The sequence below is a fragment of the Heterodontus francisci genome, chromosome 15 (assembly GCF_036365525.1).
Source record: "Heterodontus francisci isolate sHetFra1 chromosome 15, sHetFra1.hap1, whole genome shotgun sequence".
Classification (NCBI taxonomy): domain Eukaryota; kingdom Metazoa; phylum Chordata; class Chondrichthyes; order Heterodontiformes; family Heterodontidae; genus Heterodontus; species Heterodontus francisci.
Window position 1 is genome coordinate 54,159,372 of NC_090385.1, and position 15,272 is coordinate 54,174,643.

Genomic DNA, 15,272 nt, shown 5'->3' on the forward strand with positions numbered 1-15,272 from the left:
TTGCCTTCATCGGCTGAGGCATTGAGTACAAGAGTTGGGACGTCATGTTACAGTTATACATGACGTTGGTTAGACCACATTTGGAGTACTGTGTGCAGTTCTGGTCACCGCACTACAGGAAAGATGTGATTAAGCTAGAGAGGGTACAGAAAAGATTCACAAGGATGTTGCCTGGTTTGGAGGACTTGAGTTATAAAGAGAGATTGGATAGGCTGGGTCTGTTTTCCCTGGAGCGAAGGAGGCTGAGAGGGGACATGATAGAGGTATATAAAATTATGAGAGGCATAGATAGGGTAGATAGTCAGAGTCTGTTTCCCATAGTGGGGGTGACTAAAACTAGAGGGCATAGATTTAAGGTGAGGGGGATGAGGTTTAAAGGGGAAGAAAGGGGTAAATTTTTCACACAAAGAATAGTGGGTATATGGAATGAGCTGCCTGAGGAGGTGGTGGAGGCAGGAACAGTAACAGCATTTAAGAGGCATCTGGACAGGTACTTGAATGAGCAAGGCATAGAGGGAAATGGAATTAATGCAGGCAGATGGGATTAGTATAGATAGGCATTATGGTCGGCATGGACGCAGTGGGCTGAAGAGCCTGTTTCTATGCTGTACAACTCTATGACACGGAAATGCCCTCTGAAATAGCCTAGCAAGCCACTCAGTTGTACCAAGCCGCTTGAGGAAAGTCAATAAGGAACGAAACTGGACGGACCACCCGGCATCGACCGAGGCAACGGAAACAACAACGGCACGCCCAGCCCTGTCGACCCTGAAAAGTCCTCCTTACTAACATCTGGGGGCTTGTGCCAAAATTGGGAGAGCTTTCCCACAAACTAGTCAAGCAACAGCCTGACATAGTTGTACTCACCGAATCATACCTTCCAGCCGATGTCCCAGATTCCTCCATCACCATTCCTGGGTATGGTGGGGAGAGCTGACGGTACAGTGGTATACAGTCGGAGGGAGTTGCCCTGGAAGTCCTCAGCATGGACAACGGACCCCATGAAGTCCCATGGCATCAGGTCAAACGTGGGCATGGAAACCTCCTGCTGATTACCACCTACTGCACCCCCTCAACTGATGAATCAGTACACTTCCATGTTGAACATGGCTTGGAAGAAGCACTGAGGGTGGCAAGGGCACACAATGTCCTCTGGGGTGGTGGACTTCCATGTCCATCACCAAGAGTGGCTCGGTTGCGCCACTACTGACCAAGCTGGCCAGGTCCTAAACGACATAGCTGCTAGACTGGGTCTGCGACAGGTGGTGAGGGAGCCAACAAGGGGGAAAAACGAACTTGACCTCGTCCTTGCCAATCTACCTGTTGCAGATGCATCTGTCCGTGATGGTATTGGTAGGAGTGACCACTGCAAAGTCCTCGTGGAGACCAAGTCCTGTTTTCACAGTGAGGATACCCTCCATCGTGTGTGTGTCACGAGGATACCCTCCATCGTGTGTGTGTCACTACCACCGTGCTAAATGAGATATATTCCAAATAGGTCCAGCAACTCAAAACTGGGCATCCATGAGGCGCTATGAGCCATCGGCAGCAGAATTGTATTCAATCACAAATCTGTAACCTCAAAGCCTGGCATATCCCTTACTCTACCATTACCATCAAGCTGGGATCAACCCTGGTTCAATGAAGAGTACAGGAGGGCATGCCAGGAACAGCACCAGGCACATCGAAAAATGCGCTGTCAACCTGGTGAAGCTACAACACAGGGCTACGTGTATGCCAAACAGCGGAAGCAGCGTGTGATAGAGCTAAGCAATCCCACAACCAATGGATCAGGTCTGCAGTCCTGCCACATCCTGGTGGTGGACAATTAAACAACTAACTGGAGGAGGAGGCTCCACAAATATCCCCATCCTCAATGATGGGGGAGCCCAGCATATCAATGCAAAAGACAAGGCTGAAGAATTTGCAACCATCTTCAGCCAGAAATGCCAAGTGGATGATCCATCTCGGTCTCCTCCTGTGGTCCTCAGCATCATAGATGCCAGTTTTAAGCTAATTTGTTTCACTCCACGTGAAGGTACTGGATACTGCAAAGGCTATGGGCCCTGACAACATTCTGCAATCATACTGAAGACTTGTGCTGCAGAACTGGCCTTGCCCTTAGTGAAGCTGTTCCAGTAAAGTTACAACACTGACATCTACCCAACAATGTGGAAAATTGCTGAGGTATGTCCTGTACAGAGAAAGCAGGACAAATCCAACCTGGTCATTATCCGCCCCATCAGTCTACTCTCAATCAGTAGCAAAATGATGGAAGGTGTCGTCGACAGTGCTAACAAGCGGCACTTGCCCAGCAATAACCTGCTACTGACGCTCAGTTTGGGTTCGGCCAGGGCCACTCAGCTCCTGACCTCATTAGACCCTTGGTACAAATAGGGACAAAAGAGCTGAACTCCGGAGGTGAGGTGGGAATGGCTGCCCTTGCCAGCAAGGTAGCTTTTGACCGAGTGTGGCATCAAGGAGGCTTGGCAAAACTGGAGTCAATGGGAATCAAGGGGAAAACTCTTCACTGGTTGGAGTCATACCTAGCATAAACGGAGATGGTTCTGGTTGTTGGAGGTCAATCATCTCAGTCCCAGGACATAACTGCAGGAGTTCCTCAAGGTAGTGTCCTAGGCCCAACTATAATCAGCTGCTTCATCAATGACCTTCCCTCCATCATAGAGTCGGAAGTGAGGATGTTCCCTGAACTTTGTGCAATGTTCAGCACCATTCGTGACTCCTCAGATACTGAAGCAGTCCGAATTCTTATACAGCAAGACCTGGACAACATTCAGGTTTGGGCTGATAAGTGGCAAGTTACATTGCCTGGCACTTGTGTGACACGAATGACCATCTCCAACAAGAGAGAATCCAATCATCTCCCCTTGACCTTCAATGGCATGACCGTTGTTGGATCCCCCACTATCAACATCATGGGGGTTAAAGGCCTGCTCGGGTCGGGAAAAAGAACCCGAATGAACCACAGCGGAGCCGAGCCTGACCCGGCCCGAGTCCCTCCGATTTTGCCCCGACCCCGACTCAACCCGACCCGACCATCTCTTTACTTACCTTTCTGACACCGAACCTGCAGGAAGCTGCAGCGCATGTCACTATGACGTCATCACACATCACTCGCTCACTGCGCAGACTCAGTTTAGTCTCGGACTCCCAACTTAGGTAAGTTTTTAAAAAAAAAAAAAAATTCAATGCTTACCAGCAGAGCACTTACCGTGTGTGTCCGGCCCGACCTGACCCGACCCGAAATCGACAGAAGTTATCAGGTCCCATCGGGTTCGGGTGGGGCCTTTAATGGGGTTTACCATTGACCAGAAACTGAATTGGGCCAGCCATGTAAGTACTGTTCAATCCTGTGAAACAATAAGAAAAAAGTAAGTTGCAGATCCCTTGGGGATGAGTTTGTCATTGAATAGCTGAGCTATAGGAAAATCCCAGGTTGGATTCCTAGTCTGCTTAGTTAGCTCAGCTGGGGCAGCTTTAAAGTGTAACAGTTGGCCTCAATGCCCATGGGCTGAGGAGAAAAGAAATAACTACTTTTGTTAATAATTTATTATCCAGATGTGAGCGATGCTGGCAAGACCACAGATATTACTCATTTTTAGAACCCCAAGGTGGTCATGGTTTGTCTTATCTTTAAATCCTTGCAGTCGTGTGGAGATGCTGCTTCCATTATATTTTTAGGTCTGGAATTTCAGAATTTTTGCTGAGCAATTAAAGGCCTGCTACCCGACGGCACCCAACGACGTGTGTCTGGTTCGGGTCAGGACGCTCTTCCAGGTCCGGCTTTCGGGGTCGGGTCCGTGTTGGGGACACACAGTACTCCACAGACTCTGAGTCTGCGCAGTGAACGTCTCTATGACATCATTGCAGCAGTGCATCTTCCTTCCATTCCATCCATCCAAAAGTGGTAAGTACTGTGAGTGCACGATGGTCGGGTCGGGCCGGGCGCGGGAAAAAATGGAAGGACTCGGGCCGGGTGGGGCTCGGGCCCGATGTGGTTCTGTTGGGTTTTTTTTTGTCTAGACCCGAGCAAGCCTTTATGAGCAATGACTGCAGAATGGCAGCCTACATCCAGGATGATGCAAGATTTGGAGATGATATTTTTATGAAATTACTGCTCCTATTTACTATCCAGCCTCACTTGTTGGAGTGATATGCGTTTGGATGTTGGGTGAGAAAAAGATAGACCTCGGCTGTGATTTGTTCTTCCTGTCACGATGCTCAACTAGCTTGCTGATGCTTGTCACAGCTAACAGGTGATGCCAGAGAGCACCTGGAGTGCTACTGCAGCAAGGAGTTAATATTTGCATTAGAGGGTAGGCTACAAAATTAGATGACAAAAGTAGGCTGGGGCAAAAATGTCTGCTGTCTTTTAGAATAGAATATACATTTATGAATAACAATTATGCACGGTATCATCCATTTTGGCTGGCTGGATGACAAGTTCACTAATTATTTACTGTTTAACTTTCTGTCACAGATTTTTAATTGATTTAATCAACTCTCACACTTTGTTCTAGGTGCTAATGAGAAAATTGAGCTATCAGATTTGCTGGGAACCATTCAACCATCCTCTTCCTCACTGAACAGTGTGAAAAAACAGCTGAAGAAATTTGAAAAGACAAACAAGACGTTAGATTTACCCCTCAGCAAACAGCAAAGTGCAAAGGTGAATTATTTTAGGGTTCATATGGTGTATAGGATAGGGCTAAGGGTCATCTTCCTCATGTTGATGAGGTGTGTGCTGCAATCAACACTCTTATCCACTTGGGTCAGAAATAAATTAAAGCATCACAAGGAAGAAAATATTAAAATATTTCAGATAAACTGGCCCAAATAGTATACCAATGATTCCTGTCAAATTTTTTGAAGCTTAAACCATTTGATTTTTGACATTTTTGAAAATATAACAAAAAATAGACACCCTTCAGTTCCCTTTTATGATGGTTTCTCAGGTCAGCTACTAGAATGTTCTCTAATTTGTTTTTGTAGTGCGCAGCTTATTCACTTAAGTGTCCAGGCCCTTTAAAAAAAAATTTGCACGACCGTGCACATGTGGTAATTTAAAGGGGCCAACTTGTGCTTGCCTCTGTGGGACTTCTGGGTTGCCACGCAGCTTAGAGGGAACATTGGCTAGTAGTATGATATGATGGTCAGTTCTGTTACAGGTAGTGCATGTAATGATATTAGATCATGATGGGCATAATAAAAACAGAATACACTGGAAATTGGTTAGAGTCATGTCTAGCGCAAAGGAAGATGGTTGTTGGAGGTCAATCATCTTGGCTCCAAGGCATCACTGCAGGAGTTCGTCAGGGTAGTGTCCTAGGCCCAACCATCTTCAGCTGCCTCATCAATGACCTTCCTTCAATCATAAGGTCAGAAGTGAGGATGTTCGCTGATGATTGCACAATGTTCAGCACCATTCGTGACTCCTCAGATGCTGAAGCAGTTCATGTAGAAATGTAGCAAGACCTGGACAGTATACAGGCTTGGGCTGCTAAGTGGCAAGCAACATTCGTGCCACGCTAGTGCCAGGCATTTATCATCTTCCACGAGAGAGAATCTAACCATCTCCCCATGACATTCAATGGCATTACAATCACTGAATCCCCCACTGTCAACATCCTAGGGGCTACCATTGACCAGAAACTGAACAGGAGTAGCCATATAAATACTGTGGTTACAAGAGCAGGTCAGAGGCTAGGAATCCTGCGGCAAGTAACTCGCCTCCTGACTCCCCAAAGCCTGTCCACCATCTACAAGACACAAGTCAGGAGTGATGGAATACTCCCCACTTGCCTGGATGGGTGCAGCTCCAACAACACTCAAGAAGCTCGACACCATCCAGGGCAAAGCAGCCTGCTTGATTGGCACCCCATCCACCACCTTCAACATTCACTTGCCCCACCATCGAAGCACAGCGGCAGCACTGTGTACCATCTACAAGATGCACTGCAGCAATGCACCAAGGCTTCTTAGACAGCACCTTCCAAACCTCCGTCCTCTACTAGCTAGAAAGACAAGGGCAGCAGGTGCATGGGGACACCACCACCTGCAAGTTCCCCTCCAAGCCCCACACCATCTTGACTTGGAACTATATCACCATTCCTCCACCGTCGTTGTGTCAAAATCCTCGAGCCCCCTTCCTAAGAGCACTGTGGGTGTACCTACCCCTCGTGGACTGCAGCGGTTCAAGAAGGCAGCTCACCACCACCTTTTCTAGGGCAATTAGGGATGGACAATAAATACTGTCCTAGCTGGCGACGCCCACATCCCATGAACAAAAAAAAATTCATCAGTATCTGAAAGGACAAAAGAGGGTAACGTTTCAGGTTGAAGGCATTTCTCAATTGGTAGGTGATGAATATAGAAATTCTATCCCCATCACTCTTATAACAGTTTTTCATAATCGCAACACACAGTATTTATTGAATAAACTATGTGTCTCGATAAGACTGAAATTGGTGCAGTTTGGTGCCAATTTGTCATTAATAGCTGATTATTTGAACACTTTAAAACAGTTTGTTTCTGTTGAAAGATTCAAAGATCATTGGCATACGAGAAAACATCAAAGGTGGTTTCAAAATGGAATCGTACTGTGCTACAAAACCGGAAAGCAGAGCAGCTCATCTTTCCACTAAATGAGGAACCACTTACTGTCAAACCAATGGAGGAAATAATAGCAGGCTGGAAGGTATGGTGCTGTTTACAGTATGTAGAGGATATATTTTGGGAAGAGTTGCACTGCTGTGCTTATTACATCTACAAGCCAAAAGTGAAATTTCCCACTGTCAGCCCTTAATCAAAGGCTGGGCATAGGGCAAAATGGCTTTCTCCCTTCCTTGCCTAAAGCCAGCATTGTACAGTTCTTGTGGATGCAGACCAAACGTTCATATTACTTTTGACTTCCAAATGATGCTTATCCTCATTTAGCAGCTGCAAAAAGTAGAAAACCATTTTGATAAATCTGTTCAAATGGAGTTGGTCACATAGGAATATTTGGAGGTTGGGAGCATGTTAACAGGAAACCTCAATGAAAATTCCATCAAACCACATGCGCCAGCAACAGTGATACGGTCCTCATTACCTAGAAGCAACAAAGGCTCAATTGAACTGCATAGTTCTGTGCCAGAAAACATTTCTTTTCATAGTCATTTACAGCACAGGAGGCCTTATTTCCTTCAAGTGGCCATCCAGTTTCTTTTTGAAGTCATTGATTGTCTCTGTTTCCACCACCTCTTGTGGCCAATGATTTCCAGGTCATCACCACACGCTGTGTAAAAAAAGTTTTTTTTTCCTCATATTCCCCCTTGATCTCTTGCCCAAAATCTTCAAACTCTATCCTCTAGTCCTTGTACCATTAGTTAATGGGAACAGTTTTTCCTTGTCTAACTTATCTAAGCCTGTCATAATCTTGTACACTTCTATTAAATCTTCCCTCCATCTCCTTTGTTTTAAGGAGTGAAACCCCTCCTTTTCCAACCTAACCATGTAACTAAAATCCCTCATCCCTGGGACTATTCTGATAATCTCTGCACCCTGTCATGGGCCATCGTATCCTTCCTAAAGTGTGGTGACCAGAACTGGATGCAATACTCCAGCTGGGGCCTAAAGGTTATAAAGGTGAAACTCTCACAGCTGTCTGGGAATGGTGCAGGATCAATTCACTACCCCTATAGGACAGAACCTGTCCATGGGTTGACATCTTCCTATATGTATATTGAATCACAGAATAGGATGTTACAGCCCAGAAGGAGGCCAAATATGATTCAGTCAAGGAGCTCAATATGCAGGAAGTTATTGTCATGAGCCAGTGTCCCATTTCTGTCTTGTGTATACATACTTTCTTTGCAATATATATAGCTGAGGAGAAATAAGATTTGTGGATCCCTTGATTTCTATCCAGTTAAGGCAGCGAGTGACTGAGCCATTCAGGTCAAGAAGGCTGGAGCTTCGATGCCTGATACTGACTTAGTTGATCTCACCAAGGGCAACAGATAGATATTGCAACTGGTTTCAATGGCTCAGGCCAAAGAGAAGGAAACAGCCAGTGTTCAACTTTTAAAGGGTTTCATGTGACCTCCCCATCCATCCTTGCTGCAAAGTGCACATGCAGATGTTGGGTGAGGACAGAGTTGATCTTAGCTGTGATACCTTCTGTGGTAAAATAGCCTACTGACAGTCACTTTATGGACTTGTACATAAAGAATGGCCATGTGAGGAATTATAAACTGTTAGAGCACAGAAACGAACCATTTGTTTGCATTGCTATTTTACTCCATTCCCATTCTTGTCCGCGCTCCCACTTTGATAATTATTTTTCAAGCAGCTGATCAATTTCTTTTAAAAGCAATGTTTTGAATCTTTTGACAAGAGTCTGTAGTAAGCATTTACATGTTCAAACCATCCTCTCCGCAAAGATATTTTTCTAACTCTCCATTCATTCTTTCTATGATCTAAATGTGTACCCCTTTATAGCTATTTGTGAACACAAGCTATCATTATTTACCTTATCACACTTTAAATTTTGAAGAACTTCTCAGTCGGGGGGAAAAAAGCCCTAACTTCTCAAATCTCTCCATGACTGTAACTTTCATCCCTGGTAATAACCTGGTGAATTTACCACATCTTTCCCATTGCTTTTATATACTTGCTATAATGGAATGTCAGAACTGTACACAATACTACAACTGCAGCCTAACCAAGATCTTGCTTTTATATTCCATGCTTCATACGAGCAGATGAATTAGAAGCAGGAGTAGGCCATTCGGCCCCCTCAAGCCTGCTCTGTCATTTAAAAAGATCATGGCTGATCTGATTGTGGCCTCAACTCCACTTTCCTCTCTGTTCCCCATAACACTTGACTCCCTTGTCTATCGAGAATCTATTTAAGTCAGTCTTGAATATATTCAATGATCCAGCCTCCACTGCTCTCTGGGGAAGAGAATTCCAAAGACTAATGCCCCTCTGAGAGAGAAAAATTTCTCCTTATCTCCGTCTTAAATGGGAAACCCCTTAATTTTTAAACTGCGTCCCCTAGTTCTAGTCCCGCCCATAAGTGGAAACATCCTCCAGCATGCACCCTGTCAAGTCCCCTGAGGTTCTTATATATTTCAATAAGATAACCTCTCAGTCTTCTAAACTCCATAGGGTGTAGGCCCAAGCTGCTCAACCTTTTCTCATAAGATAACCTCTTCATCCCAGGAATTAGTCGAGTGAGCCTTCTCTGAACTGCTAATGCAATCTTATCCTTTCTTAAGTAAGGAGACCAAAACTGTACACAGTACTCCAAATGTGCTCTAACTAAGTACAGCTGTAGCAAAACTTCCCTACTTTAATTTTCTATTCCCCTTGCAATAAACAACATTCTATTTGCCTTCCTAATCGCTTGCTGTACCTGCATAGTAACTTTTTGTGATTCCTGTACCAGGACACCCAGATCCCTTTGTACCACTGAGTTCTGCAGTCGCTCTCCATTCAATATTAATACTGCTTTTCTATTCTTCTAGATAGAAAACAAAATCCGTGCTTTTGTATTTTTGGGCCTTATCTACTTGCATAGTCACCATTAACGGCTTATGTATTTGCATAAGAAAGCTTCTCTTACCTTGCTTAAAATCTTGCCATCTTAGAGTTTATTTCCATTCCCTATTCTTCTGTAGTATTTTACTTTATATTTCTCTACATTAGCATTGTATTTGCTGATCTGCTTGCCCATCTATGTCCTCCTTTTAGTTTTTCATAATCCTTGTCACAATTTATCATTTCCCATTAGATGTCATCAGCGAATTTCAATATTATTCCCTCAATTCCTATGCGTGAAACACTATGTATTTAGTGAATAAGATCAGCCTCAACATCAATCCTGTGGAACACCACTCAACAAATCTTTCCAATCTAAACTTCATCTTACTTCTAAACTTTGCTTTCTGTCCCCTAACCTCCTCCCTATACATGCAACCACATTTCCTTTAATTTCACAGGTGAGGTGACATATTTACTAATGCCTGTGACGCTACACCAGCATGAGTTACTGGCTGCAGCAGAGGAGGGGAGAAATTTAAAAATAATCTCTGCAAGATGATTTGTCCATAATTTTATTTGTTTATTCCAGGCACGGACACCCTTGGAACAGGAGATTTTTAACTTGTTGCACAAGAACAAGCAGCCCCTGACTCTGCCAGTGTTGACAGCTCCAGAACAGGCTTCCCTCCAAGCTATGAGTCTGGAGGAGGTATGCTTCATGCTTAAGCATGCAACATTATATAGAAATTATATCACAACTACATTTGTTGAGTCACTAAATGATTCAGTGGACTAATTAGACCCTGACCTTTCATCTTTGGGAGTGGAGTCCAAATCCAGCCAGATGGATAAGACAAAAGATTTCTCTGTTGGCTGTAAAGGTGCTGCATGAAATGAACTGGGGCATTCTCAATCCAATCCCCAGTAGGACAGGCCACAGCGTAACATTAAATTTACATTATTACTGAGAAAGACCAAAGGATAGAAGGTGTTAAGAATGGGAAATGTTACACTAGTGCAGTGGGAAGTGATCTTTAGAGTTTTGGGCAGATTGGAGGGAGTTTTGCTCTGCATTGAACATTGGGTGCCTGAACTAGAAAGTGTTGAAATCCTCAGTACTAACATCTCCCACCTTGAGAAGCCTGAGGATTCACAAAAAAGTGCACTTACCCAGATGATGCCAACCATCTTTTTTTTTAATATAATGCACGTGTATCCACACAGCTAAAAGTGTGGTCTCTAGTGTGTGCCTAAAGCATCACATTTGGGAAAAAAGCTGTATCTTAAAGGCTTTCTTCCTCGTGTCTGAAGGGCAAATGATTCTGTTACTGAAACAATCATTACATGTTAAGTTAACCAAACTGGTTCACTAATCAGATACTAAAGACATTCAAAATCAGTGCCATTCGCCACACATATTTACAAAAGTACCATCAGAGAATAGTCCAAAGCCCAACTGATTCCTCAAAATCTTTACTTAATTTCAAAATTTTCATGTAATCTGAATCCACAACCTCCACCCACCCACCCCCCCCTCCCCCCCCCCCACCAATACCACGCCCTTTAGTTTTGCAATTAATTTGAAGCTTGCTATACTGCCACTAATCTGCACTCTGTTCTGTTGTGCATTTTTACTTTTATTGCCTTGGACTTTCTGCTCCCAGCTGACTAGTTTTCCAGCCATTAAAAATAATAGCTGGAAAATCATTGGTGGCAAAAACATAGGAGAGTACATTAAAAAGATTCAAAATTAAGTTTAAATTTATCAGATTTGAACCAGTTAGTTACACTAGTTTGAACTGCAGGGGTAGAAATTGGACCTTGTTGCATCAATCTTACAAACAGAAAACTGGTGCAATGAGGCACAATTTTGGTAACTGAAGTCCTGAAAGATGAAATTGCATTGGATGATTCATCAGGCGCCTAGCAGAAGTGTTAGGCCTCTCTTTTACAGGCGGAAATTGGTCTCCTGCAGAGCGGCGTAGGACTCGTCTGTTGTATGTTTCAGTCATTTTCATTTAAATTTAATGTGTAACCAAGAGGTGCAGGAGTGCCCCTTGACATTCAATAGCATTACCATCACTGAATCCCCCACTATCAACATCCAAGGGGCTACCATTGACCAGAAACTGAACTGGAGTAGCCATATAAATACTGTGGCTACAAGAGCAGGTCAGAGGCTAGGAATCCTGCGGCGAGTAACTGACCTCCTGACTCCCCAAAGCCTGTCCACCATCTACAAGGCACAAGTCAGGAGTGTGATGGAATACTCTCCACTTGCCTGGATGGGTGCAGCTCCAAAAACACTCAAGAAGCTCGACACCATCCAAGACAAAGCAGCCCGCTTGACTGGCACACCATCCACAAACATTCACTCCCTCCACCACCGACGTACAGTGGCAGCAGTGTGTATCATCTACAAGATGCACTGCAGCAACGCACCAAGGCTCCTTCGACAGCACCTTCCAAACCCGCGACCTCTACCACCTCGAAGGACAAGAGCAGCAGATGCATGGGAAAATCACCACCTGCAAGTTCCCCTCCACGTCACACACCATCCTGACTTGGAACTATATCGCCGTTCCTTCACTGTCGCTGGGTCAAAATCCTGGAACTCCCTTCCTAACAGCACTGTGGGTATACCTACCCCAAATGGACTGCAGCGGTTCAAGAAGGCAGCTCACCACCACCTTCTCGAGGGCAATTAGGGATGGGTAATAAATGCTGGCCTGGCCAGCAACGCCCACATCCCATGAATGAATTTTAAAAAATAAGGTTCCACAGCACTCCTGCTAGCCATGATTGGACCCCTTGCAGTTATCCTTCCTTTCCACCCCTGCCACCGCTCCCTCTCAGCATTTGCCTAAGACTGCTGCTGTGAGACAGATGACCCAAAATTAATTAATGCAAAAGAACAAGTTTCATGTGGAGGCTCAACTGGTTATTTAGATGAGGCCAAGTTTCATGCTAACCTTGGGCCTTCCAGTTCGGGCATGAATTGTAACCATCTTTGAGCCTGAAACTGGGCTTCAATTAATTTCTACTTCGTAGACTCACGTATGACTTTTTGGTTTGTTTTAGGCAAAAGAACGTCGAGCTGAGCTGCAGAAAGCAAGGGTCCTTCAGTCATACTATGAAGCTAAAGCGAAAAGAGCAAAGAAAATAAAGAGCAAAAAGTAAGACTTTCGGTTTTAGAATTAGCTTTTTAATGGAGAAAATCTAGTGCTAAGTTGACAAGATAATGGGCCGGATCTTGCTGGAGCAGGGCAACTGTTTGCAGCCTTGTTCTGCAGCCTTCAACTCTCAACATTTTTGCGCCGTAACCTGGTAGAAGTGCAAGCTGATAATGGTGTGGTGAGAGCAATGGGGCATCTAGGACCTCAGTGAATGGTGGGACTAACAGTATCTCCTTAATAAGATTGAGAAAGATGCAGGAATGACTGGATGAGTGAATTAAAGTTAAATGAGGTACAGAAATGAGAAAGAGAGGGAAAGGAAGATTGAATTGTGAGAGCAAAAAAGAGACAGGAATAGCAAAAAAATGGTTAAAATCAAAAATTTTAAAATCTCTAAGAACAATTCATTACCTGAAGGAATAAGATTCCACAGTTTAAATTGTTTAATATTTGGACAGAGAGGTTGGTTGACAGTCGTTAACAATTATCACATCCTTTAAAAGGTACTGTGCTGTTAATTACCAGACTTGACTTTCTGTGGTAAGTTTAATGGGCAATTAATGTGCAAATAAAGCAAATTCTTTTTTTTTTGAAAAAACCAGGAGGCTAAAGGCAAGATGCTGCTTGTGCGAAGCAAAAATCGGAGTGATGTAAATCAACCAGCAGGTTCTGGAGATTTGCAACTCACGTTTCTCTTAATCCCGTGAATTTGTGGTTGGTTTGCACGTTATTAACAGCTACATTGTTAACATGCTGTTGCTTTTACCGCAAGATTCAGCCCATTGTATCACAGAGCCCACTAACTAAATTTGATCCTGGTTTGTGCTGAGGCCTATAATCCCAGTTTTGCAGCTTTTGTGGCACTGAAATTGTCCTTAGAATCTCTGGTTAAAGAAGAGAATGTCCTTCCTGATTCTGATCTCTGTGTATGAGTCAGTACATGAACATCTAATGAGAGCAAAATCATGTTTAGCTGGAATAATCTGCTGAAACTCAACTGGCTAGAGTCCCACTAAAGAATGGTCACTTGGATGAGATATCTGAAGACGCCTTGACCATTGATAACATATTCCAGCAGAGGTATGTGCTCGGATGAGGGGAGAAAACTGGCAAAAAATTTTCAGTTGTATAAAACACAAGTAACTGCAAATTTCAGAAGTGATGACCGTCTGTTCCAGTTTTCTTCTGGTAATGAGTTCCTCTGCTCATTTCTTTATTGAGAGAATTGTAAATGATGTGAGAAAACCAAAGCGGGGTTGGCATCAAGGAGCCCTAGTAAGTTTGAAGTCACTGGGAATCTGGGTGGGGGGACTCACCAATGACTGGAGCCATACGTAGTCGAAAGAAATTTTGGTATAGATTTTGGAGGCCAATCATCTCAGCCCTAGGATATCACTGCAGGAGTGTTCTTGATCTAAACATCTTCAGCTGCTTCATCAATGACCTTTCCTCCGCCATAAGGTCAGAAGTAGGAACATTAGCTGATGATTGCACTGTGTTCGATACCATTTGCATCTCCTCAGCCAATGAAGCAGTCCATGCCCACATGCAGCAAGACCAGGACAGCATTCAGGCTTGGGCTGATGTGTGGCACGAATGTTATTGTCACTTAAGTGCCAGACAATGACCTCCTCCAACAAGAGAGAGTCGGACCACCTCCACTTGACATTTAACAGCATTACCACCGCTGAATCACCCACTATCAACATCCTGGGTGGGTCACCATTGACCAGAAATGTAACTTGACCATAAATACTGTATGTACAAGATCATTTCAGAGCCTGGTTATTCTGCAGCGAGTGACTAGCCTCCTGACTCCCTGAAACCTTTCCACTATCTACAAGGCACAAGTCAGGGACTGTAATGGAATGTGATCCAGTTGACTGGATGAGTGCAGATCCAACACACTCAAAGAAGCTCAACACCATTCAGAACAAAACACCTGCTTGATTGGCACGCCACCATCTTAAACATGCACTCCCTCCATCACTGGCACACCATGGCTGCAGTGTGTACCATCTACAAGATGCGCTATAGTAATTCCCCAAAGCTCCTTCGACAGCACCTTCCAAACCTGCAACCGCTAATGCCTCGAAGACTAAGGGAAGCAGGCACATGGGAGCATCCCCATCTGTATGTTCTCCTCCAAGTCACTGTCTGTCCTGACCTGGAAATATATCAATATTCCTTCACTGTCAGTGAGTCAAAATTCTGGAACTCCTTACTCGTTAGTACTGTGGCTGTACCTACACCAAATGGACTGCAGTGGTTCAAGAAGGTAGTTCATCAGCTTCTCAAGGTCAGTTAGGTATGGGCAATAAATGCTGATCTTGTCAGCGATGCCCTCATTCTGTGATGAACAATAAATGACATTTGATATGTACAAGTAAGCCATCCAACTACCTATAAAAAGCATTTCTATATCTGGCATAATTCAGTTTAAAAATGTTACTGGCATAGAAGAGTTTGGTATAAAAAAATTCAAATTATCAACCAGATACATGCAAAAAAAATTGAATATCATCCAAATATAGAACCACAAAACCA

General features: G+C 44.0%; 1 protein-coding gene across 2 annotated transcripts in view; it reads left to right on the forward strand.

The window, feature by feature from the left end:
- si:dkey-251i10.3 (uncharacterized protein LOC553498 homolog) overlaps nt 1-15,272 on the forward strand; it is a 48,817-nt gene that overhangs the window by 12,026 nt on the left and 21,519 nt on the right. Inside the window, exons 5-8 of one of the 2 annotated variants that reach the window (XM_068047567.1) lie at nt 4,542-4,690; nt 6,563-6,718; nt 10,139-10,258; nt 12,631-12,725. In XM_068047567.1, the coding sequence (XP_067903668.1) occupies nt 4,542-4,690; nt 6,563-6,718; nt 10,139-10,258; nt 12,631-12,725 (520 nt within the window). The remainder of the gene's footprint in view (nt 1-4,541; nt 4,691-6,562; nt 6,719-10,138; nt 10,259-12,630; nt 12,726-15,272) is intronic. The other variant, XM_068047568.1, reaches the window with a different exon arrangement.